General features: G+C 41.5%; 2 protein-coding genes across 4 annotated transcripts; both read left to right on the top strand.

The window, feature by feature from the left end:
• Nucleotides 1-688: 688 nt before the first annotated feature.
• Nucleotides 689-11,261, top strand: bend7 (BEN domain containing 7). The gene is made up of 10 exons (XM_072694930.1): nt 689-1,056; nt 3,009-3,083; nt 3,391-3,666; nt 5,093-5,224; nt 6,529-6,818; nt 7,953-8,178; nt 8,861-8,974; nt 9,110-9,166; nt 10,237-10,290; nt 10,381-11,261. Exons 1-10 carry the CDS (start codon nt 993-995, stop codon nt 10,428-10,430), a joined length of 1,338 nt encoding a protein of 445 aa, XP_072551031.1. The 5' UTR covers nt 689-992; the 3' UTR covers nt 10,431-11,261.
• A 2,141-nt stretch (nt 11,262-13,402) lies between these two features.
• On the top strand, nt 13,403-21,302 carry sephs1 (selenophosphate synthetase 1). Of its 3 annotated transcripts, none has more exons than XM_072694771.1 (9): nt 13,403-13,647; nt 15,860-16,089; nt 16,240-16,343; nt 17,238-17,345; nt 17,614-17,768; nt 17,868-17,958; nt 18,648-18,747; nt 18,867-19,079; nt 20,105-21,302. In XM_072694771.1, the coding sequence occupies exons 2-9, from the start codon at nt 15,897-15,899 to the stop codon at nt 20,317-20,319; spliced, it is 1,179 nt and encodes a 392-aa protein (XP_072550872.1). In that variant the 5' UTR covers nt 13,403-13,647; nt 15,860-15,896; the 3' UTR covers nt 20,320-21,302. The 3 variants fall into 3 exon arrangements, with proteins under 3 accessions (XP_072550872.1, XP_072550874.1, XP_072550873.1); XM_072694773.1 differs by lacking the exon at nt 13,403-13,647 and adding an exon at nt 13,944-14,070; XM_072694772.1 differs by lacking the exon at nt 13,403-13,647 and adding an exon at nt 14,251-14,597.
• Nucleotides 21,303-21,910: the final 608 nt, after the last annotated feature.

Below are 21,910 nucleotides of genomic sequence, written 5' to 3'. Positions count from 1 at the left end.
GTATGAATATGCTATATTAATATGAATATACAACAATATATACATATAGTATCATTATTATTATTATTATCAATATTATTATTATTATTCATTCAATGAAACCAGCTGGACACGCATGTAGTTTAGACCGTGCGTTTGGCGCCCTCTGGTGGTTCTGTGTAATAACTACATGCGATAAAGTATTACGTCACGTTACAAACTAAGTTAAAACAGGATGATTTCTCAATTATTTGCTGTTTTAGGAGCCTAAATCGACTCAAATGAGCTTTAATACGACAACAATTCTGAAAACATATTTTTATATATTTCATTTATCCTGTATTTGAGCCATTGTGTGTGTGTGTGTGTGTGTGTGTGTGTGTGTATTTCTACAGACCTTCTGTTCTGGCTTTTCTATGGGGTGAATTTTTTTGACCCACCAGCACGTGCTTTTACTATTTCTACTGCTGACCTGCTTTAGTCATAATTATTTAGAGTTGTGAGACGCACCGATTGGTCAGATAATCGATATATTTGAGCTCGTATATGGATCAAAGTCAAGAGAAAACTTTTTTTCCAGAGTCAGGAGTGACACCGGCGTCCAGCAGCGCGGATCTGGACATTCCTATTTGAGCCCCACAAAATATTAGCTACCATCAGGTGGCGCAAAGGACTGGATGTGACGATTTTTTTAAAGAATTAACTGATTTATTTATTTACATCACAAACGAGCGGCCCTGAATGGACGCCAGCGCGTCGACCGCCATGCCCCGGGCTCAGACTCGGTTCTGACGGGCTCGGGAAGGCTGTGGCCGGGCACGGAGGAGGAGGAGGAGGGGGTGGAGAGGAGCTCTGGCTGCTCCGATGAGTTTTTACTGATTAAACAGACGGACCGCGGTCGGTCCCTGCAGGGCTGCTGCCTCCGCCGCCGCCACCGCCACCGCCACCGCCGCCAATGAGCAGGGCGACTCCGGTACCGCCGCGCGTGCACGGTCCGCTCTCTCTCCGGTAAAATGGAGTTTGGGGAGAGGAGACGGAGCAGGAAATCACCGAGCTTTAAACTGGTCAGCGAACAAGGTAAGGCGTTTTAATGAGCCTAGCAGGGGCGCAGCAGCCAGCCAGCCAGCCAGCAACAAGCAGACAATAGGAGAGAGAGAGGGAGAGAGAGAGAGAGAGAGAGAGAGAGAGTGGGAGAGAGAGAGTGGGAGAGAGAGGTGCACATGAACTGCATGACCACTCGCATGAAAACACGTCTGAAGTGCTGCTGCTGCTGCTGCTGGTGGTGGCGGTGCGCGCGCGCTCCCGAGCTCGGTCGGTACCGGGGTTCGCCGGGTCGGACTGACTCGCCGTCATGTCTGAACGGTTCACCGGGACAGGTTGTGTGACTCTCCGGACTGTGCCGTGTTTTAATCTCACCGTCTTTCTCGCTCTTAGCTTCCTACAACAGGTGCGCGCAACAGAACGAGTCGTTTTCTTGAGTCGGTTCTTTTTTTTGTGAATCGCTCGAATCGATTCACAAGTTCGAACGGTAGACGCTGTAAATCCGTACATAGACTTACAGCTGTATCAATACTCCACTTAATATTCATAGAGTGCTGTTATATCAGCGTGGCTGTATGTTAATATTATGAATTTAGACTACACACACACACACACACACACACACACACACACATCTTAGGCAAGATTAATGATTATTGTTGATTATTGTTGAAAAAAAAGAGCCACATCCAAAATTGTGCCCTATTCACTATTTAGTGCACTACGTGGGGTGCACTGCTTCCACCGTACATAATTAACATAGCGTACAAACAGCATACGCTAAATGGACATAGAATACCCATAATCCATTGCGTTGTTCGAGCTCACTGGCGTAACAGGGTGTCCAAAATTGTCCACCTTGTTGAATTCTCTGAATAGTGAATAGGCCGCAGTTTCAGACAGAGCTCAATAGATCAGAGACCTCAGATACTTTAACCAGGGTGTCAGACGCTAATTAGCCTTTCGGGCTGTGGCTTGATCAGTCATTGATAGGGAAAGGCCAGATGGTGCAAACCTCAAACCTCATACCAACAGTCAACAGTGATGGGCTCCCCTGAGCTGCTGCTGAGCTCTCTGAACATTAAAATATGTCCACAGAGCAGAGAAGACTGTCAGAAGATAGCAAATGTAATGAGTATTTGCCGTAAGAGGTTTAAGCTCTCAAGGTCTGAGGCCTTAATTAGCTTGTTCGGCCTCTGGCTTAGGCTAGGAAAGATCGAGTTATGCAAATTTCAACACTTTATAAAATCTCTGACTCCTTGAACGCTGTCCCAACGATCTTCAGCCATGGGCTTCTCTAAGCAGCCACCTAGCAGCCTAGACAGGACATTTAACTGCCCTGTTTGACTACAAATAACCTTTAGGAAGGTCCAGCAGAATGGTGTGTAGCATGGGGGTGCACTGTTCTACTGTGCAGCGACTCCTGCACATATATGAACCTGAAGGGGTGTTACTTAGTACTGACCATGCAGGGTGACCAAACATGTGCTAAGGGGGGCTTTTCCTTAGAAAGAGACAAATAGATGGATAGAAGTCTTCCCTACAGACCTTTTGCCTATGTCCAAGTTATGTCTAAAGCTGTGTGATGTAATACGCATGATAGTCTTTTACTATGTAACTTAATAACATCTCAGCGTAATGGTGTAGAAAATCACATTAGGAAGAATCACATCTCTGCACCCAGTCAAACTCCATCACTGAGTACTGAATCTGAAACCATTGTAATGTTGGGAAGAGACGACAATAACAACTGATTCGACTCATGGATCAGTGAATCATTGAATCAGACGTCCGTTCCATGAAAGAATCAGTTCGAAACTGAACTGAATCGAACATGTGACGTCAAGTGCATGCCTGCCGACAAAGTTATAGAGCCTTAATGGAGATGTTCAAGCTGAGCTTCATCCTTCTAACCGGCTGGTCTCACTGAGGCCGGTGCTGGGTGAACTTACCTGAAATCAGTTTTAATGAAGAACAATTTCCCACAGACTACGGGCCTGGATTTGACAGCGCTGACCATGATGACACTGACAGTGAACCACTGGACATCTCTGAGAATGAAGGTACTGTACATGATGCTGCTGTCTGTTTATATAGTAGGGTAAATCTGACAGTGCTTATACATTAATTATACACTAATGGGTGATCGATTGAGCATCCTTTCAGTTTACATACTATATTTGCAGTATGTGCTATATAGAATTCACTATAATATATATATATATATATATATATACATATATATATATATATATATATATATATATATATATATACATATATATATATATATATATATATATATATACATATATATATATATATATATATACATATATATATATATATATAAACATTTTCCTCTTTCAGCCTGGCTGGGCGATGAGGGCACGGAAATTAAGAAGCAGATCACAGGTATGATGCGGCTGTTGAGTGACAAGGCTGGACGAGGATACCAGCGAGTGGAGAGAGAGGGGGAAGCCGTCAAAGAGGAACCCCAGGAGGAGGCTCTGAGCTGGTCTGTACCTCAGAACCAGGCCCCTGAGGAACCCCAGCACTGCTGGAGCTCAGCTCCACCCATGTCCCACAGTCAGTACGACACCCGCTCCAAAACCCAGAGGATACTCAACAACTCCAAAAGCAGAGGTGAGCCCTAAAACAGTTGTGGGATTTCAGGTTAAAATTATACGTACAGGGTCAATGTTCTTATCCTGTTATTGTCGGCCAAACTACAGAGGCTCAAGGTTATGCAGTCACCAAAAGGGTGTTGCTTCACTTCCATTGGTCAACATAGACCAAAGAAAGTGAAATCCATTGGCCAAAACGGACTGTAAATATAAATAAACACAAGATACTAACACGCACCTGTGCCCCCCCCCACCCAGAGCCTAAGATAATGTGTGTGTGTGTGTGTGTTTGTGTGTGTTTGCCCATGTCTTGAAAAACCCAAGGCCACAAATGATGACTTATTATAAATACCACCAAGCTAGTGACAGAGATAATAATTTGCCTCTCAGGGTCTTGCAGAATACCTTTATTAAATTTAGACATGCTTAGACATGCACATACACAAAAACTGGACAAAACCTTGTATCTCCAAAACAGCAACTTTTTAGGTGAAGGAAAAACCTTAATTTTCAATTGAAGTCAATGTTAACGTCTATTGGTTCATTCCTCATGAAATTGTGACACGATGTAAAGAACAACTGCCAGATTCACATTATGTCAAATCAGCCATAACATTAGTACCATTAGGTGAGAAAAGAAACACTGATGATCTAGATCGTCTATTATAATAGTCAGCAGGTGAACAGGAAGTTCTTGAAGTAGGCAGGTGTGATAATCTGAGCCGCTTTGCAAAGATCCAAGCTCTGATGGCATAATCACTTCATCACATCTCCAAAGGTCTAGTGTTTCTTGTGTGCAGTGGTCAGTACCTATCAAAAGTGGCCCTAGAAAGAAGAACCAGGGAACCTCCAACAGGGTCATGGGCACCTAGCACATAACTATGATGGCCCCACTTCACAGCCGAAACGTATTGGTGCCAGATACCACAGGATGCCTTCAGAGGTCATGTGGAGTTCACGCTGTGAATGGTCAGATTTGTTGCGGTGGCACAAGGGGGACCCTAGTGGTACTAATGTTTTGGCTAATCTACGTACTAAAGATTTTACCTCGCAAGACTTCAGGGAACAGATAAATTTAACACCCCGCAGGATGCTAGCCAGAGGCAAATAAACCACACCAGAATATAACTACGAGAGAGAGAGAGAGAGAGAGAGAGAGAGAGAGAGAGAGAGAGAGAGAGAGCGCGCGAGAGAGGTGTTATGCCTGGCACTGCAGCTGCTGAGCTCAAAGCACTGTCTAGACTGTCTAGACACTGGACAGCCTTAGATAACGAAGCATAAACACACAATATCTGTCTTCTCTCTGTTTCACCCAACACACACACAAAGAAGTAAGCAACTCATTGTCTGGAGTCCATAGAGGCTCATGAGAGTATGACAGTGACCTCACCAGAAGTGCATGCGTGTGTGTGTTTTGTTGATGCCGTGCCTCTCTCCTGTTTCAGACTTGGCTCGGCCCCCTGTTCCTGCAGCCGCACCGAGCGAGTCCAGCTGCTGCATGTGCAACTGTAAGAGCACTCTGCAGGCCATCCTGCTGGAGTTACGCACAATGAGGAAACTGATGCAGAGTCAGCGAGGTACAACATGCCAACCCTCTGACCCTCCCCCTCCTAACACAAAAACACACACATATATACAGTAGCATGGAAAAGTTTGGGCACCTCTGGTCCAAAGGTGACTGATCTCTAAAATCCATTCAATTAAATGACAGTCTTTTATAGTGTAATTAAGAAATGGCAATTAACAGGAATGATGGAGGGAAAGTTGAGGTCTGATGGACCAATAAACGCTTCAGAGAGAACTGCTTGCAGGACTGGTAGAAAGATTGCACACTCCGGAGAGTGGCGGTGCACTGTTCTACTGTAGGACTGTCATGGAAGAGTCATTAGAGGATTTGAAAGGAACATCTAAACAAGGCCGGTGCATTTTGGAAATAAGTCCCGTGGACTGATGAAGTCAAAATACAAGTTTTTGGCCACAGTGATGGGTGCAGAATTAGAAAATTGGAATGAACACCTATCCATCTGTGAAGCATGGGGGTGGTTCTATCATGCTGTGGGTTTGTGCAGCAGCCAGTGACACAAGGAACATTTTACTGGAAGAGGAACAAATGGATTCAGTTAAATGTCAGCAAACATCACACCATCAGATGCCAAGAGCATGGCTTCTACAACACATCTCAAAATCAACAGCAGAGGGCCTCAGAGGGTCTCAGAGGGGCTCAGCGATCTAATGTGCTATCACTTTGGCCCGGGAGTCTAGTGTTCGAATCCCAAGCCTTGCCATTTTGCCATCAGCTGTGCTCTCTCCCCTCATCACTCTTAAGCGATGTTGGCCGGCACAGGCATCTATTAGCTGCAGTGGTGGAGCTGGAGACCCGGCACTTTTCCCAAAGCGTGTCGGCTGCTCAGGTCGTAAAGAGGTGGTGTCTGGCTTCACGTGTATTGAAGGTGACCTGTGTTAAGCCCTTACCTTCCTAGTGTTCAGAGCACTGCTAGTGCTAGAAGGAGTTACGAACAGGTGGATTAATTGGCAGAACCAATTTGGAGTAAAAAGAGGATACAATCTACAAGCAAAAAAAAGTATAGAAAAAAACTATGTGATACTAAGGGGGTCTTACTAAGGTCCGACCATGCAGGGTCCAAACTTTTGCTTCATGCCTTTTTCTTATTCATAAACTTGAGTGATTTACTCTAACACATTATAGCCTTCACTTAATTGCACATTATTAATTATTTACAAACACCTGTCAGCTTAATTAAAGACATGTCATTTAGTTAATCATGCCTCCAAGGAAATCTGAGTAGGAGAGCCAGGTGTTTGTGAGTAGAGCTGCAGGAAAACTATGGAAATGCTTATCTGTGTGTTATCTGACCTTCAGGGGCCCAGGACAAACAGTGTGTTGTGGGCAACACCTCCTCCGCTTTTTCCTCCCTTCCCAGGAAGAGAGCCCGTAAGAGGAGGGCAGTGCATAGAGTGACAGCTTTAATTCCAGCCACAAAGGCTGCCACACCCCCATACTCTCCCTGTGTGGCTGAATCCCTTGAAGAGATTTGTCAAAAAGAGAGACCGCAGTGCGAGAGGGCGGTGCCTTCCCCTCCGACCACACCCTTCAACAACCCCACACCTTCAGCCCACTACAGTTTAAACAGAGGGCAAAACTGCACAGAGGTATAGAAGTGTGTGGTTGGGGATGTGTTTGTGTGTTTGTACAGATGTTGTCTACATGAAACAGATTATTCCAGTGTTTTTATTTAACACACCCGATCCAGTTACCTACAAAGCCTCTGAAGGGACACTGGTGCTCACCTAATGCTATCTGGTGCTCAATTAATATTATATGGTACTCACCTGATACTATCTGGTGCTCACCTAATGCTATCTGGTGCTCATTTAATATTATATGGTACTCACCTGATACTATCTGGTGCTCATTTAATATTATATGGTACTCACCTGATACTATCTGGTGCTCACTTAATAGTATCTGGTGCTCATTTAATATTATATGGTACTCACCTGATACTATCTGGTGCTCACTTAATAGTATCTGGTGCTCACTTAATAGTATCTGGTGCTCATTTAATATTATATGGTACTCACCTGACACTATCTTGTGCTCCCTTAATAGTATCTGGTGCTCACCTGATACTATCTGGTTCTCACTAAATAGAATCTTACCTAATAGTAATAGTCATTTAATATTATATGGTACTCTCCTGATACTATCTGGTGCTCACTTAATAGTATCTGGTGCTCACCTAATACTATCTGGTTCTCACTAAATAGTATCTTACCTAATAGTAATAGTCATTTAATATTATATGGTACTCTCCTGATACTATCTGGTGCTCACCTAATAATATCTGGTGCTCATTTAATACTATCTTGTGTGGCAGTGGTGCCTCAGTGGTCAGAGCACTGGGTTGTTAATGACAGGGTTGTGTGTTTGATACCTGGGTTCACTAAGCTGTCACTGTCACTCCTTGAATGACGACCGAACACGGTCTATTGTTGCTCAGAGGTTGTAGTTATCTATACTTTTATAAGGACATGTCCGTTTGCCTCACATAGCCCCATTTTTCTGCTATGCATGACAAAATTTGGAATGATATGTGTATGAATATGTGGACACCTCTGTATTGCGCACTGCCATGTTTCTCACAGCCTGAGGAGAAAGGCTGAGGATTGCGATGCATTTGTACTGTATGTGTAGTAAGTGTTCGGTTTGGGCTCTGGTGTGTATGTACATTAGATGGAATATCAATAATGTTTATTAATATCCCAGCCGTCTGTCTCTCCCAGCCGGAGGTGCAGTTGGCGGAGGATTATGAAGTGTTCATCCCTAAGGCACAGTTGGACTCCATCCTGCTGAACTACACACGCTCAGGCAGTCTGCTCTTCAGGAAGCTGGTGTGTGCCTTCTTCGATGATGCTACGCTGGCTAACTCACTGCCCAATGGCAAAAGGAAGAGAGGCCTGAATGACCATAGAAAAGGACTGGATCAGAACATAGTGGGAGCCATTAAGGGTGAGTGGACACCACGAAACCAAGCACAGTGTAAAATAGTGCCATAATTGCATATGCAGCATTTCTCTCTAACAGCTCAGTCATAAAACAAAGAGAATAAAACTGCCTCACAGCCTTTACCCATGAGGTTGCATTTCATCATACTAAAGCATTTTGGCTTTTGGAACTGAAATAGGACACTGCAATCTGATTCGTTTTGTCTTACATAGGCTGGGCAAACATTATAAAAGGAGTTACTTCATATTTATTTGTTTATTCATTTATTTATTTGTATGAACATATTGTCTGTATAAATTGGGTAATGGAATATTGTGGAACACTGAAGGTTCCTGGTCCAAAATGTCTCCAGGTTCTTGCAAACGAGGCTCATGAAGCTAGCCAAGCTCCATCTGTTTTCAAAGTGCATGATTACTCCATCAAAACAAAATCATTCATCATTTTTCAAATGGATTAAAAAGTAAAAACTGTATGCTGTGATTTTAGTGCATTTGCTCTGCACTCACCAGCCCGTGCCAGTAGCCCATAACACACATGTAAACAACGAAATTCAAAGAGCTTGTATGGTTGTATTCTCTCAAGATACTTCAGATAATGAACCATAAATAATATGAGAAAATGACTGTAAACAATATTGCATTGATGGTTGAAGACAACTCTTCCAAATGTCTGTGTCTGAGTGCAGTGTTCACAGAAAAGTACTGCACTGCTAACCGAATTGAGAAGCTTCCCGGTCCACGGGACTGGGTCCAGATCCTTCAAGACCAGATCAAACTGGCTCGGCGGCGCTTAAAAAGAGGTTGGTGTTCCCGTATTCGAAGTGTACCTCATAATTTGTTTACTGGCCACGTACTGTAAAGCCAATTAAGTGACTGATGATTGTTTACTACAGTTTATTACATAATAATGTTTGTTTGTTTGTATATTGGTACAGCAGAGACAAATACAGACTGTGATGAGACCCTCAACAGGACACATACAGATAAAACAGGTACAGAAGCACCTCGTTTGTCTATTCCCATAATTTGACCATAGAGGGATATCAAGAAAGAGAGCTGAGAACTGTAGGGGATTTGAATACACCGCAATCCCAGGCCAGATTTAGAACAATAAAATACTAATAATTGTCAAAATATGACTACTTATAATGTCTGTCTAGTGTCTGCCTGTTGTGTTTACAATAAATATATGTAATATCTGGAATATATTAGCACAAAGAGAAAGCTTCTTGTTATGCTGATCTGGTTTTATAAAGCTGAATTGATCTCATACATAAAAAATGATGAGCAATATGTCTTCAAAAGGAGAGACGTACTTTAAACACACCGAACAGATTCTTATACTTGCCCATTTTCCCTCCTTCCAACACATCACGTTCAAGAACTGACTGTTCACTTGCTGCCTAATATGTAGATCCACCCCTTGACAGGAGCCACTGGAAGAACCAGATAATCAGTGCTACACACTTCACCTGTCAGTGGTTTTAATGTTATGACTGATCAATGTATACATATACACTAGACGGACAAAAGTATTGGGACACCTCCTCATTTATTGTTTCTTCCAAAATCATGGGTATTAAAAAAAGATTATTCTGCTTTTGTTGGAGTAACTGTCTCTACTGTCCAGAGAAGAAGGCTTTCTACTAAATTTTGGAGGAGCATTGCTGTGAGGATTTGATTGCATTAAGCGACAAGAGCATTGGTGAGCTCAGGACCCCCAACTCAAAATCATCATTATGGCACCATCACCATAATTTCAGAGAACACAGTTCTTCCACTGCTCCACAGCTCAATGCTGGGGGGCTTTATCCCCTCTATAGCCCACGCCTGGCATTAGGCAGCATGGTGCCAATAGGTTCATGTATATCTGCTCCAGAGAGTTGTACCACAATGTATTGGCAGTGCTTTTCTACAGGGACTAGACAATGTTTGTGCTTGCACATCTGTGTCAGCAATGGACGCAACTTAAAGAAGCGTGTTGAGGCTAAATGAAGCTGTCTAGCTAAAACAGTATATATGTATTTATCTCATTATATCCTTTTAATTTCTTTCCTTTTAGGTGAATCACAGCTGACTCCTGAGAACGGGCTGAATAGTGAGATGAGCTTAAATGGTAATGCAACTGTAACGTATATTTTATACCTCATATATCCAGTGTAAGAACAGTATTGAGTTCATGTCCACCCTCTTTTTTTTATTATAGGTGCTGATTATGTGCTAGGAGGGCATCCAGCTGCAAACAAACACGCTTAATAGTCCTCCGTCTGCTTCCGAAGAAGTCCTGTTCTTCACTGAGTTAAATCAGTTTGGATCACACCGTGAACCCGTCTTAAGGTCTAAGGTATTTCTGACTGTCTTCACGAAAGGGCTGGACAATTCAGATGGTAGAAAACGGTGAAAAGGACTAAATGAGCTTGCTCGTTAACAACAGAAACCTCCCTAACTCTGTGACCGCTCTAGATACACTGTTAAAAAAAAAACAAGTATTTTTATGTTCTGTTTCAGACGCTTCCTGTTCTGTTTGGTGGTTTCAAATGTGTGTGAATGACATGGATTGTTGTTGTTTGATAGCTAATTATATGTAATGTGTGTTTGTACTTCCTTAACCTCTTCCAAGTGCTTCATAAAAACGAAGTGGAGCTCGGATGTTGAGAAGATATGACTGTGTGCCTTTAACTCATTCTGCCATACCTCTCCAACAGCACTGTATATAGTGCAATGTATAGAGTGGCATTTCCCACCTCAGCAGTACTTAATGTTAATCTTCTTGCATAGTAATGGATGTATCGGTACTGTGACCATATAAGCTGGTTATAATATGTGCTAAATCTCTCCCAGTATAAGAGGATATGTCTGTGTAATGTGCACAACTGAGTGAATTAAGTCCCTCGTCTAAGTAACATGGATTTTTACCTCACTGGCTTTTAATGCTTGACTGATTATTGTACTGTATGCACAGATTGTCTATGTCGATTGTTTAAAAACTGTATTCTTAGGAAAAAAAGAGAGCCTAAACTACTCAAAGTGTGTCTTATTATTGTACATAAAACACAGTGTTGTATTTGGCTTTAGTGGTCCCTCAAAATATGAACGTAATAACTATTAAAATTATGAAAAATACTTTTTTATTTCTAATATATTTCAATATATGCACATTTTTATGTATGAGAGTATATATTAAGAAAATGATTGTTTATATATATATATATATATATATATATATATATATATATATATATATATATATATATATATATATATAATTTAGATAGATATAGATATATTCGTTTTTTCATATGTTCCATATAATTGTTATATTGTAACATTTGCATATATTGAAATGTATTGGTAATACATTACATAGTATTTCTCAGTACATTGCTGCTACATAGGCCCTTAAAACAGTAGCCACTACTCATTAAAGGAATCATATAAAAATTTATATAAATTAATTCATCACTCTTTCACATACGATTTTGAAATAGTACGTAAACACTGTTAGTTAAGTTTGTAAGAGAAATGCATGGTCTACATCCATCCCAGCTCATTACTTATTCACAATATTATATAATCATTTGCTAATCATATACATTAATCATTTACCAATCATATTTAGAACCATTCAAACGTTTATGTAACTGCTTTTAATGTAGTATTAGTTCTTTGAAATGCATGCAATGTGCCGAAGTTGTTTTGTCTTCCAGCAGGCCCAGAGGAACAAGCTGACACCTTACTCCATCCCCTTTATCATGTTTACGCATGCATTCATAGAGCTAAAGACAGATCCATCACACCCTGTTCCTTTCCTCCAAGGCCCCATACTCATACTCACTGGCCACTCGGATAACACATCACACACACACACACACACACACACACACAGAAGGCCTACGACACCCACCCTGATCAATACAACCCCCATCCTCACATATGTACATTCCACAACATACATCTATTTCTCCAATAACTCCTTCCCTCCTCCCTTTCACACATCACAGATCTCCTGCTGTCCTCTTCATGGACAAGTTAATCGCTAGTAATTGTTTGTAGTTGTCGTATCAGGTACCGAACGTTCATGACGAAGGTTGCTGAGGAGACACTTATCTTCTGACTGCCTGTCATGGTGTGATGAGGTGATGCGACCTCCCCCGTTAGGGTATAAAACCTCCAGCAAAAGTGCAGTGGGGACGAAGTGTTTTGGGCACCCGCCTGACGACCTGAGACCGAACGCACTTTCTAAGTTGACAGCCGATACTTAGAAAAATCTCTCAGCTCAACTCTTCCTCATAGAAGTTCTGCTTTTTACTATGGCTTAGGCCAGACTTATTGATTTCTGACTTTGAATTTACTCAACCTGATTTTTGTCCTGTGATTCATCATTTTTTGCATCACCAAAAACTTGTTTTGACCAGCTTTTTTCCATCATTAAACTGGCAGAGCATTTCTTCAGGCTCTGTCTTCATTTGACTGAATCATTTTTTTCACCAAAGACTCCTTATAAACCTTATAAACACTGTTAAAGCTCCATATATGGAAAACAAGATGTCTTATGTGAAAGCACTGGGTTTGTGATGTCACCAGTTCATTTACATAAATCCACTTTCTTATCTTAGTGTAAAACAATGAAAATGCAGGGTATGGGCCCTTTAAAGGCCCGCACCACAGCTTGCACTTTTTGAGCTTCTTTAGAGGAACACAACCCAATATCCCAAGGTTTGTAGTTGACGACTGAGGTGTATTGATTGGGCAGAGAGAGAGAGAAAGAGAGTCTGTTTTTTTTTCCACTCAGTGTAGAGATATGAGATATGCAGTTATATTAAAATTACATGACAAATATGCAAACTGTAAAAGTGATTAAAATCAACTGGGCACATATAATAAAATATATAAATATTTTTAGAAATCTTCAAATAATGTTTTATGCTTCTTTTTTTTACTTATAGAAAGATATTCATGATAGAAATATTTAATATTAATTTATTTACCATGTAATTTTATATAACTGATATATAAATGCATCAGCATATCTCCACATCAGATCTCACTTATAAAAATACATGAAATAAAATGCACGAATCCATTTTAATCGCAGCTTTTCTGTTTCAGAGAGAATAATAGTTTTAATGGTTTGTTTGGCATCTTTTTCACTCGGACTGTTTGTCGAGCCTCTTTAAAGGGGAGGTTATCGCGCCACAGCGCCAAATCAGGACCCTTTGTGATCGACACCATTTAGTGGCGGATCCACCTCCCACGGACAGAGCTCTTAATTAGTGTAATTTAAAGGCACATTTCTTCTCCTCTGCACTGAACTTTGTCGGTGGTGCAGCAGTTGTTGTGTGGTTCGGAGGGACAGCCGCGTTGCTCCGCGCTGTATTTTCAGTCAGGCGCTCTGCGCGGGCGGCCGGCCAGGCGCTGTGGTCGCGGGCCTGCTGCTGCTCTTGTATCGGGAGGCGCCGCTAAAGCGAAACCGGTAAGGAGAAGGAGAGCTGCTCAATTAAAGGGGAAATGTTGCGGGAATACAAATGTGCCATAGTGCTTAAAGTGCGAAGAGAGCTCCTTTACCCCCTCGTTTATACGTTTTGGCGGGTCTAGTGAGCGCTGAAGGGGCACAGTGGTGTCTATTTGCTGGTTTTAATGCCTAGATGGAGCACAGCTCTCATGGCGCTGGGCGCTGCAAGGGTTAATTTTTTCCGCCGCCGACATTTTATAAACACTTGAACCGGCCTGCACAAAAAGCCCTAATAAAACTCAAGCTGGGCAGCCGGTGTGTGTTCAACAGTGCTGGCTCGGGGCTCGGTGCATGCGTGGTGTGGCTGTAGTCTGTGCAGGCTGGTCTCCTGCAGGCTGGGTAACGTTAGTATGGATGGACTGGACTGGGCTGCGAGCAGCAGAGGTGCAAACAGCTGCAGCTACCTGACCAACACCGCCCACTTTTTAACTTTTAACCTAACCCAAGCTCACATGTGCACTACATCAGGCTTGCAAATGTGCAGCACCGACGGTTTAAACACGGCTAGTAACTTTTCGGAGCGCTGGTCCACTGAAGGGGAACTCAGGCCTAGCTGCTGCTGCTGCTGCTGCTGCTGCTACTGCTACTGCTGCTGCTGCAGCAGGATGCTACCCCGCAGCCACTCGCAGCGCCTAACGCTGGACAAATTCCGTGCTCAAAATCTGCGTCTTTTCATTTAGGGGGTCGAAGCGAATCGGCACGTCACGCTTGGGTTTGGTTCTTGTGAGAGCCCCGGTTAAAGCGCGGTGAAGGGACCGGAATAAAACCGCGGAGAGTTTATAACCCCGCGGCTGAAGCGCGCGCTGTGCCGCGCCAGCGAAGTGCGCCCTTTTAAAGGGGAGGATGAGTGCGGTGGGGAACTCCTCTGAAGTGCAGCCTCAGTGTTTTTGTTTATAGGAGAGTTTCTGTAGGTCTGTTCTTTATGATATTTTGACATAATAAAAAAAAGAGCAACAGCTAGACATGTCAGATATATGTAGTGTTAGAGTAAAGTGTTTACTTGCTCACTAAAACATTTAATATAAAAATAAAAATTACATTAATGCAAAGAGTAGTGGTTCTACATTACTGTGTTTATTACATTTTTAATGTTCCTCTGGTCCCGCTGGTTTGTCTGTGTCAAAATAGCACAATAAATATTGTGCATTGTAAAAATGTCTTTAGATATTGTGATGTAATATTTTTACCAGGTCACCCGTCCTCAATGTGTGCACTGTGTGTCATCACTGCTGACAGTATTTGTAATGGTAACGTTAGAGAAAAAGGAGGTTATTATGGCTCAGCGGTTAGAGTGCCGGGCTGTTGATGACAGGGTTGTGGGTTCGATTCCCGGGCTCGGCAAGCTGCCACTGTTGGGCCCTTGAGCAAGGCCCTTTACCCTCTCTGCTCCCTGGGCGCTGGAGTTGGCTGCCCACCGCTCTGGCGGGGTGTGTGTGTACTCACTGGCCCTAGTTCACTAGTGTGTGTGTGTGTGTTCACTACCACAGATGGGTTAAATGCGGAGGACCCATTTTGCTGTACTGTGACAAATACGTGCACCTTTACCTTTGTCACGGTATATGGGAATTTACAATTCACAGTTATGATTATTATTATTATTATTATTATTATTATTATTGTTATTATTATTGTTATCTGACCCTAAAAGGAAAGAAAACATTTGTTTGATTGAACACAAGATTTACTATAGTTAAAATAATTTATTAATTAAATGAAATGTAATCTAATAATTACATTTATTAAATTAATGTTTGTAAAATGTCTCCTGTTCAAGAATAAATAAGAAAGATTATCTATTTCCAGATAATAATTATTTTGTGTTAAATGTTTTCTCCATGAATTGATTGATTGGTTTTGGAATTTGGATTGCTGTTGTTTTACAATACCGGTATTAAGCAAATGTGCATGTTATGATGACCATCAATTTAGGACAATTTCAAGTAATATTGGACTGGGTTTGGTCAGTTCATCCTGAAATGGTCATGTAATGTAATAAATTATTTTCTAAAAATGCAGATACAAGGTTTTGTCTTGACAGCATCGCTATGGATGGATGTGTATAGATTTCTCCTTGCATTTTACTTCCCTTTTAAACACACTTCTGTCACAGTTTTGTGCTTTTTATTAAAGGTAAAATCTCTAAATCTCTAAATGATCTCTCTGTCTCTCTCAGTGTGTTGACTGGTGTGGGCTCCAGTAATCTGTAAACCATGTCAGTGCGGGAGGCTTTTAACCCGGAGAGTTACGAGTTGGATAAGAACTTCAGGCTAACACGCTTCACAGAGCTGAAAGGCACTGGCTGCAAAGTCCCTCAGGATGTCCTTCAGAAACTTCTCGAGTCTTTGCAGGAGAACCATTATCAGGAGGACGAGCAGTTCCTGGGGGCAGTCATGCCCAGATTGGGTTTGTACAGTACTCCTTCACAATCACATTTGTTGCTGTATTAGTATTGCATATATGTCTTATATATTATAAAAATAATGTAAGTAAAATCATATACATGTTTATGCAAATGTATAGAAACGTTTATGCGTATACTTGTGTCTTTTACAGGCATTGGTATGGACACCTGTGTGATTCCCCTGAGACATGGGGGCCTTTCACTTGTACAAACCACAGATTACATCTACCCTATAGTGGATGACCCTTACATGATGGTAAATATGACTCAACAACAGTGCATGCCATCCCTGCTGGGGGAAAAAAACAGCCTGGTCAGCTCAAGCTTGGTCAAGCTGGTGAAGCTGGTTGACCAGCTTGGCTCTTGACCAGCATAGGGTTGACCAGCATGTTTTCATTTGAGCTTGATGGTTTACCTGGTCCATAAGCATGATCAAATCTGATCCAAGCATGGCCAGAATCAAATGCAGCTAAAGAGAGGTTTAACCAGCTGGATTTATCAGCATAGGGTATGTTTGGGTCTGGATGACCAGCTTTTCAAGTACCTTGACCATCTTAGACCATCTAAAAGCTGGATCATACATCACACTTATAGATTGTGTACTATGTCATGTACTATTTACAGAGATGTTACTAATTAGAAGTGGACATGAATTAGTTTTTTGTGTTTTTTTTTTTTTTTTTTTTTTTTTTTGGTAATTAATATTATTGAAATCCATTTCAATATAATATAGTGATGTGATGGCATACATTTTTAATACAGCAAAAATAAAGAATGGCTGAATGTGTACCATATGTTCACATGTTAATGTTCTTTTATTGTTAATATTTGGTAGTTCATGAGATTAAATATATATTTTTATTTATACTTTTATTTATAAAAAAGTAAAAAAAAAAAAACCCCAAAAATTTAAACCCCATTACTTTGAAATGTATTGATAAAAAGGCCAGTGGATGAGCGCATGTATTTCCTAACCACTGTACTCTGATATGATGCTCTCATATGCCTAGGTTTGTTTATTGACAGTGTTTTCAGTGAAAGGTGATAAATGAGAGACCCTCAGAAGAGACTGAGGGTGTTATTACCCAGCCTGACTCAGGAGAACTGCAAATTACAGTCATTTATTTGCATTTTTTCTTTTTCTCTTTAGGGTAGAATTGCGTGTGCCAACGTCCTGAGTGACCTGTACGCCATGGGAGTGACCGAATGTGATAACATGTTGATGCTGTTGGGTGTTAGTAACAAACTTTCAGAAAAGGTGAGACCCCAGTGACCGCATTTCAGTAGGTAATGTTCTGTCTACAGCAAATACAAAGCTCAATCTCTATGAGCATGATTATAAATCCAGGGACATTTCATACTGTCTTTGAAAAAATGAGCCTGCACATATTTAGCAGTGTTGAAGAAATGGGTTAAATTAATAAAGATGTTATTCAGTCATTTGAATGCTCAGATCTTAATTGGGACTAAGGATAATTATAAAATATCGCCTTGACTTTAAACTTCTGTGGTTTGCGTCTTTGTAGGAGCGCGACAAGGTGATGCCGCTGATTATCCAGGGTTTTAAGGATGCGTCAGAAGAAGCTGGCACCTCAGTCACTGGAGGCCAGACTGTTGTGAACCCTTGGATTGTCCTGGGGGGAGTGGCCACGACAGTGTGTCAGCCAAATGAGTTCATCATGTGAGTTTATTTGTTAATGATAATTTGTTAATTAAAAATCTCATTCCTTTCTAATGCAAGAAAATGAGAAATGACCATGTTCTCCTCTTTGCGTTAAAGGCCAGATAATGCAGTGCCGGGTGATGTGCTTGTTCTAACCAAACCTTTGGGAACTCAAGTGGCAGTAGCAGTACATCAGTGGCTGGACATCGTGAGTCTATCCCCTTTATATTAATGATGGTCTTGGTACAGGGCCATCAAAACAACTTTTAGTTTTATATGTGCTCAATGTGTCCAAATGTTTGTGGACACCCCTTCTGTAGAGAATTATAGCCAATAGAATAGGACTCTCTGGAGCAGATTAACATGCCTAATGGCAGATGTGGGCAAGAGGGGTTGGGCATTGAGGGGCATTGAGCTTTGGAGCAGTGGAAATGTGGTCTCAAGAATGATAGTAGTTCACCATCCAGTACTTTTGGGATGAGCTGGGAAGTTGGAGATGAGGTGTGGCCTCACTAACGCTCTTGTTGCTGAACGCAATCAAATACTCACAGCAATGCCTGCAATTCTTTAGAGTCTAGTAGAAATGTCAGAAGTTACTCCAACAAATCCAAACTCTTTCTAATACCCTTAATGTCAGAAAAAACAATGCATGAGCAGGTGTCCCAATACTTTTGGCTACAAAGTATATATGATAAACTTCTTATATGATGCTTATTTATGTAAGTAAAAGTGTTTTTTCTATGGCATCATATTTTTAAGAGTGTACAATGACTTGGGATGCTAATGAAGTTGCGGCCAGTCACATCAGCACATCTCTTGTCTAATTCTGGTATAATTCATAGTTTAATTAGTATTTTTACATTAATTAATGTATTTGTTTTCCTCTCTACTGCTCAGCCAGAAAAATGGAACAAGATAAAGTTAGTAGTGACTCAAGAAGATGTGGAGCTAGCCTATCAAGAGGCCATGCTGAACATGGCCAGACTCAACAGAACAGGTCAGAACTGGACACTCACAAATAACACTGTGCACATGCTGTCCCACATCCCACACACACACACACACACATCTCAATTCATGCTCACCCCTCCCCTCCTGGTGTCTCCCTGTGTCTAGCGGCAGGCCTGATGCACACATTCAATGCACACGCCGCCACGGACATCACAGGTTTCGGGATTTTGGGGCATGCTCAAAATCTGGCCCGGCAACAGCGCTGCGAGGTCTCCTTCGTCATTCACAACCTGCCTGTCCTTGCCAAGATGGCTGCGGTCAGCAAAGCCTGCGGAAACATGTTCGGCCTCATGCACGGCACCTGCCCCGAGACTTCAGGTGAGAGAGACTCCGCTTTCATGACCCTGCATCACAAAACGGGGAAAAATATGCAGGCCAGCAATTCAGTGAGAAACAGATTTGGCAGGTCTGCTAAGTGCAACAGCTTTGCTCATATTTGCAACTGATAATTAATATAGTTTACTTTGCCACTAAAAAAAAAACCCACAATAAATACATAATTTAAGGAATCCGAGACTCTAGCTGGTATTCTTCTTCTTGGTGTTTCCTTAAATGAACATGTTGGCAGATTATTTAGGGAGGATAAAAATATTTAATTCACTCATTTATTTATTATGTAAATAAGACAGATTATTAAAAACTGCTATTCAGATTATCTTCAGTAATTTAGTTTTTTTTTGTTTGTTTGTTTATTCAACATCTGCTGCTCTTCATAACTAACCCAGTCAGGGTTCACTGTTTGTAATGAAACCTTCAGTTGATCAGTGTTTATTAAGCACTTACTACATCCTCGACATGCTTAGAAAAGCATATTGTGTATCACGGTAACAAAATGTGTCATGATACAATAAAATATCACCATATTGCTTGGCTCTAATCACACCCTAATACTTGAATAACAGAAATATCCACTCCTAAAGGAATGGCTTCAACTAGTAATTATTGTAGTAATTCATTGATCTTTTGATTATTAATCATTTAATCAGGCTTTTGTTTATTTTTGTTGTTTTTTTAATTGCAAAGTAAATATTTTTATGACACATCAAAACAAGCAGTATCCTATACAATATATAGGAAGTGTTTGAGGCTCTACTGCTTGTTTTGATGCGTCATAATTTTTTTTAAATAAGCTCAGTAGTGGAACCTTTTATAAATCAGTAAAATTGTGCTTTTTAAGTGTTTTTAAAGTATTTTTAATAGTCTTGAACTTTCTTCATAATTGACTTTGTCAGCTCCTAAATGACTTTGCTGACTAATGCATCTGAACAGAGCATTTTTGTCCTCTACTCATTTGAACAAACTTGTGCATTATCCACTGTCTTTCTCCCCGGCATTCCCTGCAGGAGGCTTGCTGATCTGTCTTCCCCGGGAGCAGGCGGCTCGCTTTTGTGCCGAGATCAAATCTCCCAAATATGGCGAGGGCCACCAGGCATGGATCATCGGCATAGTAGAGAAAGGCAACCGCACGGCTCGCATCATCGACAAACCCCGCATCATCGAAGTCGCTCCACAGGCGGCCACACAGAACGTCAACACCACCCCAGGAACTACGTCCTAAGCCTGATCGTCCCCTTTCCCTCCCCTCCCCTCCATGGTCCCACAGATCCAGGCCTGAGCATTTAGCATACTCTTGCACCACCACAGAGTAGATATACACACCACCTGCCCACTGTGGCCTTATGGCAGATACTACATGGACACACGTAACAGTTAAAAGAAAGCTTAAAAAAAAGAACAAGGGATTAAAAAAAAAAAAGACAGAAAAATCATTGCTTTTTGTGTCTAGTTTTCTGTTACAGAAAGCTGCAGGAGCATGTAGCTGTATGGCAGCTTCTACAGTAAATGAAGAGTATGATGATAATCTGATACTGTTGATTCATTGTGAATCTCCTGTTCCTCTTCAAGGAGAGTGCTGTGCCCCCAGGAAGGCCCCCAAACCCCAACTCTCCACCTATACACACACAGAATTGCCAGTGTGTTCAGACATCGTAGCTATAATACATTTATTTAATTTTTTTTGGTCCTCCCGATCAGTCTAGCAGTAGTTCCGACTGTAACTGATGCCTTCAGAACATGAACTGATGAAGAGAAAAGTAAATATGGAGGTTTTTGGGGTTTTTGTTTTTTTGTTTTTTTAACTTTCATGTTTGTATTATACTCCCCTCAGCCAATCAAATAAAGTGACCCGCTTTTTTTTTGCTTTTGAATGGACTGAATGAATCAAAAGGAATACCTCTCAAGATTACCCGAGCCCTCATATTCTTTAAAGTGTACCATGTCTACCTTAAACGGCAGTGTGTTGACATTTGTCAGAGAATGTAAACAGCGGAGATGCAGTTTATATATTGTACGATATTCACTGTTTCATATAGACGTCATTAGATTCTTCTCTGTGATAGAGTTAAGTTTTTATATTCTCCTATGAAGACCCTATGATTACTTCTTTTTTTTTTCTCTATCTCTCTTTTCTTTCGTACTCTTTCTGATTCACTAATGGTGACATATGCCTTTATGCCCCTTAATAAATTTGATCTTTTTTAATTTCTTGGAAAACATGTGCCTTTTGTTTGTGTGATGAAAGGACTTGAAAGATGAAAGGATCTAGGAACAGCTGGCAGCTTACCTACCTATAGGTAAATCAAGCACTGTAAACAGCTGCCGTTAAGCATCTGAGTGCTTCTTCATTAGACCAACTACAGACCAGCCGCAAATCCACCTTTCAGACCAAAGATCGTTGAGAACTTTCAACCAATTCAGGTTCAACCAATTTTCCAAAGTCTGAAAAGGCAACAGAGGGACTCTGATTGGCTCAGTGGTCTAATGCGTCACTTCTTGAGCTGTGCCACTTTATCATCAGTGGCTGGAGTCTGAGAGAGCCCAATTGGCCATGCTCTGTCCAGGTGGGTAGCTGGCGCTCTCTCCTCATTGCTCTAAAAGCAGTGTTGGACGGCAGAGGTGTCTGTTAGCTGGTGCGGTAAAGCTGGGGACCGACTCTTTCCTCTGAGTGGTTTGGGCGGTCAAGTAATGCTGCATTAGCAGCAGTTCGATAATAGGTGGTGGCTGGCTTCCCATGTGTGTTAAGGCTTTACATCTTAGTGTCGGAAGCATTGCTTGTGCTGGGGGAGCTAAGAACCAGTGGGTTATTAAAA

The sequence above is a fragment of the Salminus brasiliensis genome, chromosome 13, assembly GCF_030463535.1.
Source record: "Salminus brasiliensis chromosome 13, fSalBra1.hap2, whole genome shotgun sequence".
NCBI lineage: Eukaryota > Metazoa > Chordata > Actinopteri > Characiformes > Bryconidae > Salminus > Salminus brasiliensis.
The sequence above is the reverse complement of the archived record's forward strand: the minus strand, read 5'-3'. Positions and strand labels throughout refer to the sequence as shown.

Coding starts and splice junctions, on each gene's coding strand:
- bend7 (XM_072694930.1), top strand. CDS start 993: ATGGAGTTTGGGGAGAGGAGACGGAGCAGGAAATCACCGAGCTTTAAA. Junction 1,057..3,008: donor TAAACTGGTCAGCGAACAAG/GTAAGGCGTTTT, acceptor AATTTCCCACAG/ACTACGGGCCTGGATTTGAC. Junction 10,291..10,380: donor TAGTGAGATGAGCTTAAATG/GTAATGCAACTG, acceptor TTTTTATTATAG/GTGCTGATTATGTGCTAGGA.
- sephs1 (XM_072694771.1), top strand. CDS start 15,897: ATGTCAGTGCGGGAGGCTTTTAACCCGGAGAGTTACGAGTTGGATAAG. Junction 16,344..17,237: donor TGGATGACCCTTACATGATG/GTAAATATGACT, acceptor TTTTCTCTTTAG/GGTAGAATTGCGTGTGCCAA. Junction 17,959..18,647: donor TACATCAGTGGCTGGACATC/GTGAGTCTATCC, acceptor TCTACTGCTCAG/CCAGAAAAATGGAACAAGAT.